We start from the raw sequence: 18,178 nt of genomic DNA on the forward strand, positions 1-18,178 counted from the left end.
CGAGCCGTGAAGACAACCAGAACGGTGAGCAACCTCTACCGGGGGGCGTCCGTCTCCTCAACTCGTCCACTTCACACCCGTCTCTAGGGTGACAGCCTGCCTTTTGCGCGTCGATTCTGTGTCGCTGGCACTCCTTTCCCGTGAGCACTGAGCTCCTTTTCAGCCGCGAAGACCTCCAACTCTCCTGCTGATTTAGAGACAAGGGAAAATCGCACTGCTTTTACGTGTGTGCGTGAGCGGAGGGTTGCGAAGAATTTCGTGTCCACTGGACTCCAAACTCGCGACGCTTCTGTAGCCTTCGTTTTCAAATCTCGATCCAGTCTCTCGTCGTTCGTCGATTCTGCCGTCACAACATCCACGTTTTGCACGCTACTTCCCGCCGCCGGTCATCTGTCTCACTGCAGATCCCTTCAAGTTTCTTCCTGTCTTTCCATAGCCTCTATCGACTGGCGCAGCGACTCGTGTTCCTACCTCGTCACTGTTCGTTTGCATGCAGAGCTTCTCTGACAAAGGGTGCAAGTCCTACGCCTCGAGGTTTCCGTCTGCACAACGCTGCGCCGTCTTCACGTCGCGCGTCCGCCTCGCTATATGTACACCCGGTGTCCACAACGTCCTGAATTCATCGCAACTTTCGGCATCGGCGGACATCGTTCTTTCGAGACTTGTGCACTTGCACACATCTCCGTCTCTGCTCGGTCTCGGCTTCACTCCTTTTTCCTTCTCTCCCAATTTCGGAGTAGTTCTCTTCTTCTGCCTCAAACTCTTTTCGTGTAACTGCTCGTTTCCTCGCTTCCCTGGAAGATTTAGAGCGACCTCTAGTAGCGAGAGGGACTCGCGACGAGGTTCGAGACTTGCGGAGCACGCGTCCTCCCGCAACGCTCCTCAGTTTGCTGGGATTCAACGCCCATCTCCGTTCTCTTCCACTCGCCATTCTGCATCGAAACGACAAATCAGCTGTCAACCGAGGAACAAACCTAAGAGTGACCGCGACTGTCTAGGTGACATTTGGCAAACGCTACACCGCTCGACGGAACGCCCTGTGTGGCTGCGCAGGCACGAAGTTCAACACGCTCAGGGAACAGCAGAGCCGTGGCTGCGAATCTCCTCGCCGTTTCTCGCGCCCTGTGGAAATCTCTGAAGACTCGCAACCATGTCGCTTTCAGATCCTCGCGCTCTCCTCGACGCCAGCATCCCCTTCGACGATGCGAAGGTCGCCCTCTTGGACCAGGTCGTCGCTGCCATGTTTGGCACGACTGACAATCACTCAGTAAGCACAGAAACTGGAAAAGAAGGTCTTCCTCCACATACGTACTCACATGTACGTATACATATATATGTTCAACTAGATACTTGAGGAACATGGCGTTATATATATATATATATATATATATAGATATATACGTATATATATATATGCATATATATTTGATCACATAATGAGACCTAATGCCGCCCACCATTAGTAGATGACAGCGCGATGGTAGGTCTGGGTCTCTGTCTCTCCCTGTCTGTAGTATGTGGCCTTGGAGCGACAGGTATATGCATATGGATCATATATATATATATATATATTCATATATATATATATATATTTTTATACATATATGAGCCTCATGCATAGAAAAAGAAGCGTGCTGGTCTCCAGAATCTTTGAATACGCAGCCGACGGGAGAAGAGGGGGAAATGGACGTAGAAGGAAGGCGTAACGAGACGAAGAGGACGGAGTTTCACGGGCATGTCTCGCACATGCTTCTTGAAGGGGGTGTTAAGGCCGGAAGCGACAGACTAAGTCCAACACACTGAAGGACGGGAGAAGAGACAGGAAGGACAGAGCGGGTGAACAAACAGAGCACGCGCATGCAGCTCAAAACAAAAACGTTTCATCTGCTACAGAGATGTCTACGCGCCCGCATGCATTTGTGTATCCCCCACGCTCCGTGAAAGAGACAGGTATTTCTAGATGCGCGGAACCAAGAGGAAATGGGGAAGAGTTACGCGAAGGTCTGAGCATGCAGAGAGCAATCTGTAGAGGCCAAGTGCGTTGAAAATCCTTTCTCTTTCGACAGAACCTTTTCTCGTTGTGGACCAAGAGACCGCGGATAGAGTGCAGCTTATTTTCTGCTAATGCGTCTACTTTTTGACATGCTGCCACAACAATCTTGCATGCTGTAGCCTGTTCGTTGAATCTGGAGTGACAAGCTCTCTCCTCTGTAGGAAATTGCATGCGCATTCACACAGAAGATAAGAGGGTGACTCTGAGAGTCTCTGCTCCCTCGGGTTATGCTTACTGAACTCGAGAGCTGTCACGCACGAGCGCGTGCGAGTGGTAGACAAAGACGTTCAAGATGGTGGAAGCAAAGGAAGGAAATGAAATCGAGAGAACAGGAAAATAGGTAAAGGAAGCGAAATAGGTAAAGGAAATAAAATACAGAAAGGTGACGCGTTTCGAGTTTTTCTGCTTCTCAGCGCGACGTCGCACATAAAGTTCTGGGAGAGTTCAAAAACATGCCTGAAGCTTGGAGCTACGTCGCCGTGATTCTCAACAAGTCTCAGGATGCCAACACAAAATTCGTCGCTCTCCAGATTCTTGAAAACACGATCCAGGTAAAGGTGTTGCGACAAGATTATATCGTGAAGAAATACCTGCAAGTTCCTCTGCGTTTTGCACACCCACGCCATATATATATATATATGCACATGCATGTAAATGCCTATGTATATGTACGTATAGATATGGATGTATTTGTTTGTGTTAAAATGTGCGTATGTGCATATATCCATATATGTTTAGGTAGACGGGTGTATGCGGATATAGTTAAAGGAGAGACTTGCCAATTATGGCAGGTTTCTTATTTCGTAAGAAGATATTTGGAGGCAGGGCCGAGGGTGCCGAAGTCCAGGGTGCGATTTGCAGCTTCCTCTCTTTCGTATGTCGTTTCGTGCTCTTCTCTCTTGTGTGTCTGCTGCCTTCTCTCTGCCTTTTCTTCTCTCTTCCTCTCTCGCTTTTCCTTTTTCTCTCTTTCTCTGTCGCTCGTGTATGTATCCACTTGTGTCGCGTTGTCCACTGTGTCTCCTTCCGCTAGACGCGCTGGAACGTCTTGCCGGACGCGGAGCGCAATGGCATCAAGGTTTTCGTCACAGACCTCGTCATCCGTTTGGCCAGCGACGAGAAGGCCTGCCAGACGGAGAAGCACTTTGTCAACAAAGTCAACGAAAACTTGATTCAGGTTCGTGTCTACGTCCTCAGCGACGACCGGGGAAGTCTCAGCTTTTCAAAGACTCTCCTCACTCGTTGGCTCGCGTCCTCAGTCTCTCTTCTTTCGTCTCTCTCTCTCCCCTGCCTTAGATCGCCGTGGTTGTCTCCTCTGCTCGTGTCCTGCCTTCAGTCTTTCCCACCTGTTGATCTTCTCGCGAGACGTTTTCTCTTGATATCTCTTTTTTCTTTCGTCTTCGCTGTCGGTTTTGTGTCTCTTGGCAGTTCGAAGGCCTACAGAGTCTCTGTCTGTTCCGACGCTGTCTCTGCGCAGCTCCACGTCTCCCCACTTTCGTGTGTCTCTCCCTTCTCTCTCCTCTCGTGTTTCTCCCCCTATTATCTCTTTCCCTGCCTCCTCCTCTCGTCTTGTGTCCTCGTTTCCTGTTTCTCCTTCTCCGCTTTCTGGAAGCGCGGTGGGAGCGAGACCGGCTTCGGACTTCAGTCTGTCTGGCCGCCGGCCGGGGCTCTCTTCGCAGACCCATAGCTGTTCTTCGTCCTGTGCTTTGCGGCCGCAGAGACCGCAAGTGGACTGGTCTTCGTTCCACGAACCAACACGGTTGTGTCTTTTCCGTCTTTTTGCACGAAGACGAGTCTTTCCGCTTGGCAAGGCACATTTTTCCACTTGGGGAGACAAGTCTCGTTCTTTTTTTGCGAAGTCTGTTTTCTTAGACACGCGCTTTTTGCATGCGTCGCGCGTCTGCTCCTCACACGCGCGAGTCGCCTGCATGCACGAAGGAAGTGACTAGAACGAAGGATTCTGCGGATGCGAAGGCCTGAGAAAAGCCGGGATGCGTGTCTGTCGGATCTTCAGATCGTAAAGCAAGAATGGCCGGACCGGTGGCCGAGCTTTATCACGGAGATCTGCCAGTCGAGCAAAGCCAGCCAGTCGATTTGCGAAAACAACATGCGGCTGCTGAACATGCTGTCGGAGGAAGTCTTCGACTTTGGCCGCAGCGAAATGGTGTCGAAGAAAGTCGAGAAACTGATGACGCAGCTGACTGCGCAGTTCCAGGAGGTCTTCGACGTCTGCATGTTTGTGTTGAAGAGCTTCGTAGTCAACGCAGCGGCGATGAAGGAGAGTCTGGTGCAGCAGACGCTGAAGTGTCTCGCCCATTTTCTGAAGTGGATTCCCCTCGGTTTCGTCTTCGAAACGGATCTGATCGAGACGCTGCTTCAACATTTCTGGGAGCCAGTGCAGTTCCGCGCCGACTGCCTCCGGTGCGTCACGGAAATCGCCTCTCTGCAGCTCTCGAAGGAAGAGACGCAAGTGTTTCGCGAACGCCTCGCCGTGCTCTGGCTTGAACTCGTAGGCAAAGTCCTCGCGCTGCCTCCGCAAACTCTGCGCTTCGAAGACGCCGGACAAGTTCCACCCCAAATGCGCCTGTTTTGGGAGACGATCTACTGCCAGCTCTCCCTCTGCCTCACAGGTCGGAGACCGCGACACACGCCCCAGTCAAACCTCAGCGGAACGCTCTCAAGTGGAGTTGTGCGCAGCCTGGGGACAGAACAGTTGTTTTCATTGTGGCTCTCGGTCCTCAGAAGATGCTTGCGAGTCCGGCATCGCTGCTCTCGACCTCTCTAGAACTTTTTTCGCTGCTGCACATTTCCCCCGCAAAACTCCCGAGGTCCAAAAAATACACAAACACACAGACGACGTTCGGTCGAAAGGTGCATTCGTGATTCGAAGCCGGCCGAAAGGACTCAATAATAACAGGTCCCCTCCACAACATAGTGTTTCACCCTCTGTAAAACATGTTTTGAATACTCCATACATTGCTTGTACCTCTCTGCGTTGCGCCTCTGTTTCGGGAAGACCGACTTCTTCGTGTAGCCTTGTGTGCGCCTTTCTCTGAAGGCGACGCTGCTTAGTGTCTCCACTGCTTCGTGTGTTTCGCATCCGCTTGGAAATGCGTGGATGTGGTGCCATGGTTTCGGTTTCAGCTTTTCTGAAGAACCACCGAGAAAACATCGCGGAGCCTCTGGACAAGGAGAGAAACGGACAAGCGTGTGTGCAGATGCTCCAGCAAGTCGCAGCCATGACGGGTCTGCAGCACGACGAAACCTTCCAAATTTGTCTCGATTTTTGGTTTTCATTTGCGGAGAAGCTCCTCAACGAAGTCCACGAAGTTGTCAAGGTGAGCTCCTGCATACACTGCTGCCCTGCTGGTCCAGAGCGACGTGCGGCTCTCCCATGTTCCCAGTCGCGTTCAGCGATTCCTTGTCCTGTGCCAGTTAGTTACCGAGGCCTCGAGTCATAGGCGGTGAACGACGCTCGACGTTTCCGGCAGTCCGACGCATTAACCTTTCCGCAATTCCTGATACAGCGACACCGTCCCTGGGGTCATCGCAAGAGGCGCAAGCAGGCAACACGATCCCTCCTCGCTGTCGTCGTTTTTTACTGGAAATATCTGCTCCAGTTTTTCTCTCAGAGGACCAGTCCCCTCTTGTTCTCTCACCGTCTCTTCCACGGCGAGCCACGCGCTTCTCTTTCACCACTGTTTCCGGTGTGCATGCACCTTTACTTGTGAATCATGCCTCCGAGCTTCGACGTCCAGACCAAGATACACTGTCTCTCGCAGCACGGTATTTCGCTTTCTCGGAGACAACGCAGAGTGCCAACGCCCAGGTGCTTCAGCGAAAACCTTCCAGAGATGTGTCGTAATTCAAAAATCTTCAAAGAGACTTTCCGTTTCGTTCGCAGCGGCAGAACAACGGTGCCCCTCAGCAGCCGCCGCTGATGCTCTCCATGCCGTCAAGTGAGTCGGTTGCTCTCGAATTTTACCTGAGTTTTCTTCGCGCATGCAGTCTCGCTTTTCCTTGAAGACGTCGCTTTCTCAGCGAAAAGAAGTTTCTCCACACAACATCCCTGCATCTGCCAAGAAGACGAGTACTTGTACGGGCAAAGAGAGTCGACGTAGAGTGCAAGTTTCCGTTCTCCCTGTCCTGTAGCGTTTCAAGACCTACAACCCATCTCGAATCTCAGTGGACATCTGTGCACTTCCAGACATCGTGGAAAGCGTTTTCGCCTGGAGTTTTCGGGAGGTGAAAGCCGTGTCTGCCGTTTACAGATGTATCTTTGAGCGGTTGTCTCCTGCCTACACACTTGGAAAGTTTGCCACCTTGCAGGCATTTCTCTTTCCAGTAGACCCTTCGACTCTCCTTTTACACTGTCCTCTTTCCACTGAGCTCTGTCATCGGCTTTCTGGACGCTTGCATGCCCCATACACGCTTTGTTGACGTCGGCGTCTCAGCTAACCTTTTTGTCTGTCCCCCTGCAGGCGCGGACGCGGCAGCTGCAAACGCGCTCGATGCGCTGCGTCTGCCGTGCAGCTCTTCAGAACTTTCCTGGAGAGTGAAAATGTATTCTGGAGTTTTGAATCAAGTCAGGAAGGTGATGATTCGCAAGATGGCCAAGCCCCAGGAGGTGTACATACAGTTCGACCAGGAAACGGGCGAAGTCACGAGAGACCACGAGGTAGACACCGGTAAGAAAAAGTTGAAAGTCTCTTCTGTCTCGAAATAGATCCATCGGACTCGAGTCCATTCAGGCGAATGACCTCCAATCATGAAACGCTTGCTTTTACGGTCTCTCGACTTCTTTTCTACCATTCCTCGACAAAAGCAATCAGAGATGTTCTTCGCAACAGAGATGAATATATATGTATACGTATATATATATATATATATATATATTTATATATATGTATGCACACAGTATATACTCGTGAATTCGTGTACGTACATGTACATACATGGGCCGATGTGTGTGCTTTGCGTTTGTGTGTATTTTTTCAAAGAGGTTTGTGGACATAGGCCTCTGTGTGTGAGGGTGTAATAGAGACTCTATGCATGGAGTTTCCTAGTGTTGAGAATTACGAATTTCAGGCTTTTACATGTCTGGTTTCGCAGCTGAAGTCGCGTTGTACAACACCATGCGATGCACGCAAGTTCTCCTGACGAATTTGGGCCAAGAGGAGACAGAGGCAATCATGCTGGAAACGCTAAACACTGAAGTAAGAGCCATCCTTCTCTTTCCTCTCTTTCCTTTCATCTGTTTCTCGCCATTTCTTTCTCCTTCCACTCCATTCTTCTTCTCCTCCTCTCTGTGATTTCTGCCCATCATCTCTTGCCGACGACTGTTGTTTTTTTGTCGCAACTTTTTTTCAGTGCATGCAAGCCCCCGTGCAGCTGGGGGGGTGGAATCCGACGGCGCTGAACAGACTCTGCTACTCGATCGGCTCGATCAGCGGTGCCATGCGCGAAGACATCGAACGTCGCTTCCTCGTGCAAGTCATTCGAAATCTCCTCAATCTCTGCGAGCTTATGAAGGGGAAGGACGACAAAGCTGTGAGAACAGATAACCTTTCTCTTCTCATCTACTTCTGCTCGATCTCATTCCAGTACAACTCGCTCTTTCCAGTCGCGTTCTCTGTCTTCATGATCTTGTTGCAGTATATTTGCCACTTGCCTTAATTCATTTCTTCGTAAACGTAGCCGTTGCATTTAAAAATGTCTAGGTTCTTCAGGGACCATCAAAGAAACTGAAGAAATTTAGCTGGTAGTACTTTGTTAACCAAAGTAAAAGTTCCAAAAACGCTTTTCCTCTCCCTCTCAACAGCCATGCGTCTGGATGCATGCGTGCGCATATCTCTATATATCCAGGTATGGAAATCTGCATTTACAAAGATGTCGTGCATATATCTATCTATATCTATTTGTCTATATATATATATATATGTCTATGTATATCTATATATATCTATTTTTACATATCTATATGCATCTATATATGCAACTATATATATATATATATATATATATACATATATATATCGATATATGTGTGTGGAATGAAAGTATTCACATTTGTTCCACGGAAGCTTCTTGAGTTTCCCTGTGCACATGTCTCATTGGTCAGTTTTTTGAAGCCGTTAAAGATGGATTTGCCTTTTAAGACCAGTCGTCACTTTTTTCGCGTCTTTCTGCTGTTTGTTGCGCCTCGTTTCAGATTGTCGCAAGCAACATCATGTACGTGGTGGGGCAGTATCCCCGCTTCCTGAAGGCACACTGGAAATTCCTCAAAACAGTGGTCTATAAACTGTTCGAATTCATGCACGAAACATTTCCCGGCGTTCAAGACATGGCCTGCGAAACGTTTCTCAAAGTCGCGCAAAAATGCAAACAAGCCATGGCGGCGAACCGACCAGGTGCGGCCTTAAGAGTTCTACAAACAGCTGTACACACACCGATACCTACATAACTATAAATAAATCGACATCTATCAACATCTATCTATATGCATATCTACATATATATGTATATATATATATATATATATATGTCGGTGTCTGCGTACATGGTTATCTATTTGTACACACAGGGTACAAATTCAGAACAGATATTGTGAATAACTCATACAGAGCGTAGTGGTACTCGGAAAGAGGAGACCGCATCAGTTCTGCTGTACAAATATCATGATATTCCCCTTCATGGTCTACTTCCTAATGTTCGTTTGTACGGAATTCTCCGGTGTTCCATCCATCGATGCACGCATATACAGATACCTACGTGTACATATACACCTATGCATACACCTATACATATATATATATATATATATATGTAAATAGGTGTACATATGTGCAGGAGGTGCATCTGTAGAGGAGAAACTGGCAGCTGTTCCTCGAAGGAGTTTCTGTTCTGGTCTCTGCAGAGATGGCCAGTTGCTTTTTCTTCATTTTTTTTCAGAGGAGCCGAAACCGTTTGTGATGGAAATTATCGAGAAGCATACGAAGGAGACAGAAGTTCTGGACGAAAAGCAAAATCTGCTATTCTTCGAGGCAGTTGCTTGGGTCATCTCCGCCACATGTGAGCTGTTTTTCCTCGAAGACAGAAAACACGATTTCACAGCGCATTGAATCAGTCCACGGAACATCAAACGCGCGTGCATGCGACGTCACCTTCCGTTCTCAACGGCACAGTGTCAAATGCACTTCCTCAACTGAATCGAAGCACAGCCGGTGCTTGCAAATTCACTCAAAAAACGCAACCAATGTTTACAGACATGTTTACGCACAGCTCCGTATGCAATATATGTACGTATGTCTGTACGCATGTTTCTGTGTATGTATGCATGTATGTATGTAATTCACTCTGCAGCTGTGGACGAGTCCTGCATGCATGCATAGATGTTTTAGCAGATGTCCCTGAAAATCACAAGATGTACATGCATGTATATGCATGTATGTGCGTATATTATGCATTTCCGCACATGTGAATGAGTATTATGCATGCATATATATATATATATATATGTATATATATATATATGTATACGTATGCATGCATATATTATACATATGTGTATGTCTCTATGTATATTCCTATACGTGTGTAAGTATCATCCATATTTATTTATTTGCACTGGCAAACGCAATGAAGAACAGGAAATTCTCAAGGTTTTCGTGGATGCGTGTGTTTTTGGGTTCGACCGCGCTGCTCGAGCGACTTCCAGATTTAACCTTTTTCTCAAAATCTTTTTTGCATGCAGCGGATGTGCTGAAAGGCGAATGCATCATGGGCCTCATGCAACAGTGTAATTCCACGTGGAAGCAAATCATGGAAGCTGCAAAGGCGAATCCTGACCAAGTTCTCTACTCTCTCGATGTCTCCAAGCGTCTCGTCAATATTCTCCGCGTCAACCAACGTGTAGCAAAGTAAACAGAGAACGAATTCCAATCGAAGTTTCCTTCAGTCTACCTCAGAACTAGCAACGCTTGAGCACTTGCATTCATGCAGATTATACACACATTTATGCGTGCATGAGAACGGGATAGACACATGTCCGTATAACCTAGATCCATTCTTTATATTCTATGCAAAGATATAGAAAACTGTTTGGATGTTGTCTGACTGTACTGTAAATCTGGTACGTATATTCAAATAAGGAGGAAACTGTCTCGGTATGTATTTAATATATACACATCTGTCCAAATCGACCCTGTATAAGACTCGCGCGTATATATTGTGCATTTGTGTACGTACCTGTTTGCACATATTTACGCCTGTAGGAGCGATAATAATAACGTAACTTTTGTGGGATTTCCTCTGCGGCGTGTACCATGAGAGATCGCCGACGTTAAACTCCATTTTTCAAATGTTTTTTCTTTGTTTCGTCAGGGCGACCGGTGCTGCCTTCACTCCACAGTTGATGGTGATTTACCAAGAAATGATTCAGGTGTACGGACTGTACAGCCAGCGCATTTTGCAGGAAGTGCAGCGCTGCGGACCTTCCCGGATCAAACACAGCGAAGTCAAGGCTCTCCATCTGTACAAGCGAGAGACGCTTCATCTCGTGGAAACGTTTGTCGACACAGCGGCACAAGAAGGAGAGAACTGCCGAAAAGAAATTGCAGAAAAACTCCTCGGAGACCTTCTACAGCCTGTCCTGTCAGACTACAAGTCAGTTCAACCTATACTTGCATTTATTTGTGTGAATATATATATATATATATATATGAATATACATACAGTCATGTACATTGCCTCTAACCATATATATATATATATATATATACATATAATCATACACATGTAGATATGTGCCTATTCTATGCTGTTGTCTTTATTTCTCTCTCTTTGCGTATATATATATATATATATAGATGCATATATATCTGGTGATATGTACCTGTATGTACCACTGTATTTTTGTCAATCTTGAAATCTACTCCTGTATTGGTCTGTCTATGTACATCTTGGTATCTATGTAGGTTTATATCAGTCTGTGTCTGCCTCTGTCTGTTTGATTCTTTCGACTTGTCTGTCTCTATCAGTCTAGCTGTCGATGATGGTGGATAGCTTCAGTATTGCGTGTGTCTCGTCATGTGCACTCGCGCAGAAATCTGGATTCGTTCCCCCGTGTCTCGACTTTGTTCTGCATCTTTTATGTGGAGCGAAGTGCCTCCTGGTTTCCTCTGAAAACTCGAAACTCTTTCCGGTTCTGCCAACAAGCGAAACGATCTGGATCATTCTTGGTGCAAGGGTTATTTTAGGCTTTTGCGCTCTTTTCAAGCAACTTCTTGAATTCGCGTTGAGTTTTTAGCGGAAGGATTTCCTCCGCTGTGGACTTCTTTGCTGCTGCAAACCTGCCCGGTAATGTTGGAATACATGTCATTTCGCGGTGTTGTCTCGAGGGACGGTGGTCGAGCGAAAACGTGCTTTGCGCGGAAGTCGGGACGCCTCCAGACATTTTTTTACCTTTTTCAGAAATGTTGCGTTTCCTCTTGCAGGAACAACATCCCCGACACGCGCGACTGCGAAGTACTGACGCTGCTCTCTGTTCTCACGACTCGTCTCGACTCCAACATCTCGCCGGTAGGTTTCAAAAAAGCAAAAGACTTCCGAGATCGTCTCGCGCATAGAACCGTTGTTGTCTGTCACTAGGTGATTCTACAGGTGTGCAGTCTCTCCGCGTTCGCACCGTAGACACGTTGTGTCGGTTTGAAGTTTGGCAGAGCGGCTGACGAGGCATTTCGGCACTTGGTGTTTACGTCACCGCCCTTGCCTGGTTTAGAGAACGCAGATGTCTCACGTTTTGCCTGCATCTGCTGCAGGTAATTTAGATTCACTGCAGGTTCAGGGAGGCGTACGGCAATCCTGGGGGGCGAACAGGAACCTTGTTTGCGTCTTGTCATCGAGTCCAGAACTCGAGGTGGAGGTCGCCACACCAGGCGGCGTCTGCGCGCTTCATACGGTTCCGCGTGCATGCATTCCTTTCGTTAGATCGTTCGCGTTTCTTTTTTCAACGCATGTGCTGCGAGATGGATTGGGGATTCAGATCTCGAAGCCGCTTTCCTGCGATTGACTCCTTAATTTATCCGTCGCATTTCTGCCACGAAATCGGTGACATTTTGTGTCTCCTGTAGCCTTGCTCTTCCTGTGTAAAACGCTCTCTCTGGACAAATGACAACATTTTTCCAAATTTTCACTCCGTCAAAACGACTTGTCTCCGATTTCTTTGCATGTTTCTGACCTTGCGCTTTGCGTTTTTGTAGATATTCTTTGCCAAGTTTTTTCTGTTCGCGGCTGTTCCTTCTCTTCTGGGGCGATGTGCCTACTCTCGTCTTTCCCCTGCTGTTTCCCTGTCGTGCTTAATCGCGGACTGCATGCGCTGTGCTCCTTCAGGTGCTCCCTGTGATTTTCGAGTTCGTCTTTGAGTCGACCCTCAACATGATCAAGACGGATTTCCAGAGGTCAGTTCTCTTTCCTCTGCGTGTTTCCTTCCACCTGTTTCTCTTCTCTCCGTTCTTCTTCTGTTTCGTGCTCTCTCTCGTTTCTCTCTTCTGCTTTCTGCTCTGTCGTCTTTGGAAGCATGCTCTGCGTTCAGAACCTTTCGCTGTCTGCGCGCAGAAGTCTGCACCGTTCAGTAGCAAAATGTTCATCCGATCTGCTTGCTGTCAAGGTTGACGGTTCAAGGGCAATCCTGCGACGCAGCGGAGACGGAGGGATGCAAGGAGCACCCGATTCTCTTGTGCTTTGCCTCAAATCTTTTACTTCTGTTCTCTTTTGTAAAACCGTTTTCTTGCCTTTGTGTGCAGCTACCCAGACCACCGAGAGAAATTCTACGAACTCCTCAAGGCTTGCAACCAGCACTGCTTCGACGGTCTCTTCGCCCTGCCAGCTCACCAACTCAAAGCCTACGTGGAATCGCTCGGTGCGTTCTTTTCAGTTCCATCCTACTGCGACTCAAACATCTCTTCTTCTCAGCTATCGTCATTGGACAGCAGCTAATGCCCTATTTTTTTCGCAAGGATGAGCGTATATATTAGAGTATATGGATGTCTCCATGTTGTGGGGATAGACGGAGATGTGTGTGTTGTTTGGTGTGATCACGGCACACATGTGGGGTCACAGTGTTCGCATTCAACTTCATTTTATCGATCAACGGAGAGCACGCATTTACGTATATACGCATACTAATAATGTACGCAGCTGCATATCTGTTTATGCACGTTTTTTCCATTCCTTTTTTTATCTGTTTATTTCTATATTTATGGCTTCCTGTATCTCTGTCTACCTGTTTGTAGTATATGTATGTCTCTCACTTTCGATGTATATGGCGTTGCATGGACATGCTTCGACATGGACTTGTGTGTGCATTGTTTCTCTGCAAATTATACACTTGTCACCATGCCTTCGTGTTTTTCCAGTCTGGGCCTTCAAGCACGAACATCCCTCTGTCGCCGAGCAAGGCTTGCAGGTGACTTACGAGTTTCTTTTGAAGCTGATCAACGACAAACGCGAGGTAATCTGGCTGCACATGCGTTAGAGGCGTTGTTCTTGCAGAGAACTGTGCTCAGGCGCGTCGACCCTCCCCGGTCGAGTCACATCCAGAACTTTGCGTAAACGCGCTTCAAGTCGAGAAGAAACATTCTCGAGTGTGTTCGTTTCCGTACATGCATCTCAAAAACAAACAGCTGCATGCGGGTGCGCTGTATATGTTGTCTGCGTCGTTGTGTCTACTTTCACTGAGGACTGCATACACTCAGCTGATGTTTTACCTTTCTCCCCAACTGTCCTCTTTGTTTTTTTCCGTGTTCTGTCCTGCAAGTCTCCGCACACCGCTTTTCCACAGCCGTTGGACCTTCTGTGTTCGACGGCCTGTTTCTAGTGCCTGCTTGTCTCCTCTAGAGTTCAAAGAAGTAGGCGTCTCTGCGATTGTGACTCACGCTTCTTGTGGTTAATCGTTGCTCTGTGCTTAGTAAGGCGCCGTATCGCTGTTGACGGAGAACGACTGTTCCTCCTTGAATCTCATTCAATGTCTTTCGTGCAGGGAATATTGTTTCTGGGTGTACAGTGTGGTTGTGCTCCCTGCTTGATTCCAGTGACTAGAGCTGCTTCACAAGCAGCAGGCGTCTCACATGTTGACGCCTTTTTTTCTGTGTTTGCGTGTCACTCATTCGCTTCGGTGTAGAGCGTTCATACACCTCCCTTCGATTGGTTTGGAGTACATGGTCCAGTGCTTTCGAGAGTTTCGAAGTTTTTGTTCCAGATGTTTGAGGCAAACATGTTTTACCGGGTTGGCAATGCCTGTCGTCGTGTGCTCCTGCCTTCATGAGCTCTTCGCTGCATGCGTTTGTGTTTTCCCCGCAGGTTCTGTCGGATTTTTGCAATTTGTTTTATTTCAGTCTAATGAAGGAGACGTTGCTGGTTCTCACAGACACTCTCCATCGCTCGGGGTTCAAATTCCAAACTTTGATTTTCATGCACCTCATTCGAATCGTCGAGTTCGGCGTCGTGCAGAATCCCGGCAACGGCCTGACGCGAGAGAATGTCATGTAAGCATTTCCAGGCTTTCTTGGGCTTCCCAAAGAATGCGAAGTTCAAGAACAGTAGATGCCGAGTGACACAGCGACCTGGAGACCTCGAGCCTCTGGCAGGTTGCTGTGCGCGGCCTCAGCTGTTTCTACACACCGACCTGTCCGAGTCTTTGCAGCGAAGTCGCTCTTCTTTTTTTTTCCAAACATCTACAGTTCCATATCTATGAATGCGTACAAGGGTAAACACATTCTTAAAATCAGTATATTATATACGTATACATGTATGTATGCGTGTATGTGTAGGTCGCCCAAACGTGCATGCATGTATGTGTGCGAAAATGTAGTGTTTTACTTGCGAAAACAGCCGCTCTCAGATTGACACAAGAGGGGAACTGCATCTGTGTGTTTGTGATGTCGTTTGATACTCGCGTGGCAGTCGCTGGATGCCTTTTGTTCGGTTCGTCCTTTTTCACTGGCATGCTTTTTCGAATGCGATTTCGGCGACGAAAGCCTGGCGTCGGTTGCGCAACGATCGCGGGAGGACGTTCCAAGGCAGAGCGCGCCTCGGATTTTCGCTTTGAGCGCATGCGTTCTCCTTTCTCAGGCAAAGTTTGATCGATCTCCTGAGTCGAAGCTTTCAGACCGTCAACCAGAAACAAGTGGAGGCGTTCGTCGTCGACCTGTTCAACTACTGCCGCGACCCGAAGCCTACGCGGTTCCAGCAGCACATGCGGGATTTCCTTATCTCGCTCAAGGTCGGTTCTTCCACGGCTTTTCGCGGCGCCGTCCAGACTACAACTCATGTCGGCGCGTTTGCCTGCTGGGTGCGGTGTTGTGGGGAGAACGAAACTCAAAGGAGAGCGGACTCTGGAAAACTGTCTTGAAACATCAAAGAAATAGGGAGATTCGACGACCGAAGAAGGGATGCACGGTCGATGGAGAAGTGCAACTTCTCGTCACGCTCGGGAGAAACACATACGAAGGAGAAGTGGAGCTCACTGTGTGAGGACTGAATGATTCCGATGTTTTTTCAGGAGTTCGCTGGAGATAACGACCCTCTCTTCGAGGCTGAACGCGAAGAAGCTCTTGCGCGAGCCAGAGAACTCGACAGGCAACGACGCATGCAGGTAAACATCGTACCCAGTGGAAAGAAACTTCTACTCAGATCGCGGTTCCTTGCGGAAAAGAGACGTTCTTCAGAGACCTACAGCCTCAGTGTGACTCCACGGCGATCTAAACAAAACAGTCTGGATCTCCCACGCAAATACCCACACATATCTTTATTGCAATGTATTCGGGTCTATCTATATGTTTATCTATCTATCTATCCATATATATATATATATATATATACATATATATATCTATATATCTATATATCTATATCTATATATATATATATATACACGTTTTCAAGGTACGTATGTGAGTAAGAATGTATGAGATTTCGTGAGTGCCCGCGACATAAAAATATGTATACATTTCTGTAGAGGCAAAGGTGTACATGTTTAACGCATGCTTGTATGTATGCGTGGGTGTGGATATTGCAGATTATAATGTGCTTTCACAGCTGTCTGTTTGAGACATTTCGACCTTTTGTTTTTCTTTTGCAGGTGCCGGGCATGATTGAACAGTACGACACGACGGTGACAGTTCGTGGAGGAGACGATGACTAGGGAGTTTTGGGGTGGTCGCATGCAGCACTGCAGCTCGTTTGCCTTCTTTGTTTGAATTCGAAGAAGAAGGGGATTTCTCTGGCAGCTGAAGCGCCAGGGGGATGCAGGGAACGCGTTTTGTGCGGGTACCTGTCTTCTACAAAAACTTTCCTCGTAACTGTGCGTTGCTAACATGGTCGAACTTGAATCGGGTAAACAAAGAGGTTCGAAATTCTCGCGCGTCAGAACACGGCGCTAGCTGTCAAGGAAACATACGAATTTTGCTTTTCTGTGAAATCTGCTTGGAAGGCGAAACGTCGCATCGTATGCAAGTCACCAGGCCTGCAGCATCAAGTAGACAAGACCTGAAGGTAGGCATCCTCTCACTGCAACGTGGGATCTCGAAGTCTCTCTCACGCCTGCCGGCGTCTTGGCTTTTCCGAGTCCCGGTTGCGGGTCTTGTTTCTGTGACTGCACGCTCCTTTCGAAGCACACGCCTGTGAGACGCAATCCCGAGTCACCCCTGCGGGTGAAAGACCACTCTTACCAATAAGATCGTATTATATTTTATCCAAACAGTCACCCAGCCACTGGCTACACTTCGAGTCTTCCCCCTTCCACGCCCCCCCCCTAGAGGAAAGCGGCGCTATCCACGGAGTGAGCTAACAAGACCCAAGGAACCTGAGAAGGGAAGTATGGTTCAAGGAAAACGGGTGTTTAGCGGGGAAGTTAACGCGGAGAGAGCTTTCAGGACCAGAGTGCGAGACATCGCAAGTCTGCAGGAAAACCACGGTCGCTCCTTCCTGTAAATCTAGACAGATGCGCAGAAAGTAAAGCCACCGGACGAACGCCAGGGAGTCCTCGTCAAAGACTCACGCGTCTTCCGTTTCGCGCACTTAGAACACAGCCGTTGTAGGCACGCGTCACTGTCGTTGGATCCTGAAATCAAAAGCGTTGCCAGCTTTCAACAAAGAACTCTTCCAGTGACGAAGACTCTTTTTCAGGACGGAAGACAGCGGCCGCTGTTTATCAGGTCCACGGAACTCCGGTGGTTAGATCGGCCACGGGATGAAATTTCATGTCAGAATTGTCTGGCCAATAGTCTTGTGCAGCCTACGCATTGCCAGTGGGCCGTGATTTTCAAGAAATTCCTGAAGCTTTCACTAATTGCACTTTTGAAACGAGGTCAGTCCGATACGGTTAGCGCCAGCATAGGTGAGAAGAAGGTTAGCATACCACTTCCCAAGCTAAAAGACAACATACCAAATACTTAAATAAAAACGCGACGGACCTGTACTTTTTACGAACCTATATTACCTGTATTCACGTGGAATACGGTTACAGCATCTCCGAGCATATCATTCTACTATTCAACGGGGCTAACGTGCGATCTCGTCACTGTGCTGCTTTGAGTTTTTCAGCAACTCGCAATGACGTATCAATAACGATGAAACTTCGACAACGGCTGTGTTCTAGGCGTGCTCATTGGACGACCCGTAGTGGTTATGCTGAATACGTTGCACAGTTCTTGATCATTCATTATTACTTGGTGACTTGCTCAAACTCAGTGATGAAATCTCACGGTAGACCCGTTTAATTCATACAGAGCTTCGCATCTGCGTATATGCTTTTTCCAGTCGCACTGGTCTTCCTCGCGCCGCTAAAAGAACACTACCGAAGGACCCCTCGGTGCAGAAGATGTGCCTGAACTGTGGGATTTCTGCAATCATCGATCTAAACCTACATGAGCCATTGGCGGTCGGCATGCATCTAGCTGCTTCTGTCTATCTGCGATATCCATGTTGTCGAAAACGATGTATGTCTACCAAAATCGATCTACATTAATGTGTACTGATCTCCTGCCTATGTCTACCTACAGGATGACTGTCTAACTATCTACTGTGTCTACCAACATCGCTCTCTCTCTGCGTCCACCGACATCTTTCAAC

At 47.8% G+C, this 18,178-nt stretch overlaps 2 protein-coding genes across 2 annotated transcripts; both read left to right on the forward strand.

Annotated features, from left to right (window-relative positions):
- Window positions 1-1,150: 1,150 nt before the first annotated feature.
- TGME49_249530 (exportin 1, putative) lies at window positions 1,151-16,250 on the forward strand (the record flags this gene model as incomplete). The annotated part of the gene is made up of 21 exons (XM_002367245.2): window positions 1,151-1,267; window positions 2,467-2,604; window positions 3,084-3,227; window positions 4,065-4,680; window positions 5,195-5,388; window positions 5,955-6,009; window positions 6,532-6,738; window positions 7,163-7,266; window positions 7,421-7,600; window positions 8,262-8,460; window positions 9,002-9,121; window positions 9,804-9,969; window positions 10,433-10,714; window positions 11,545-11,629; window positions 12,440-12,507; window positions 12,853-12,968; window positions 13,465-13,559; window positions 14,408-14,592; window positions 15,179-15,329; window positions 15,609-15,701; window positions 16,188-16,250. The coding sequence occupies 21 exons, from the start codon at window positions 1,151-1,153 to the stop codon at window positions 16,248-16,250; spliced, it is 3,378 nt and encodes a 1,125-aa protein (XP_002367286.1).
- Window positions 16,251-16,351: 101 nt separating this feature from the next.
- TGME49_249535 (hypothetical protein) lies at window positions 16,352-17,893 on the forward strand (the record flags this gene model as incomplete). Its single annotated transcript, XM_018780901.1, has 2 exons — window positions 16,352-16,600; window positions 17,867-17,893. 2 exons carry the CDS (start codon window positions 16,352-16,354, stop codon window positions 17,891-17,893), a joined length of 276 nt encoding a protein of 91 aa, XP_018635039.1.
- Window positions 17,894-18,178: the final 285 nt, after the last annotated feature.

Source organism: Toxoplasma gondii, chromosome XII (assembly GCF_000006565.2).
Source record: "Toxoplasma gondii ME49 chromosome XII, whole genome shotgun sequence".
In the NCBI taxonomy this organism is placed as follows: Eukaryota; Apicomplexa; class Conoidasida; order Eucoccidiorida; family Sarcocystidae; genus Toxoplasma; species Toxoplasma gondii.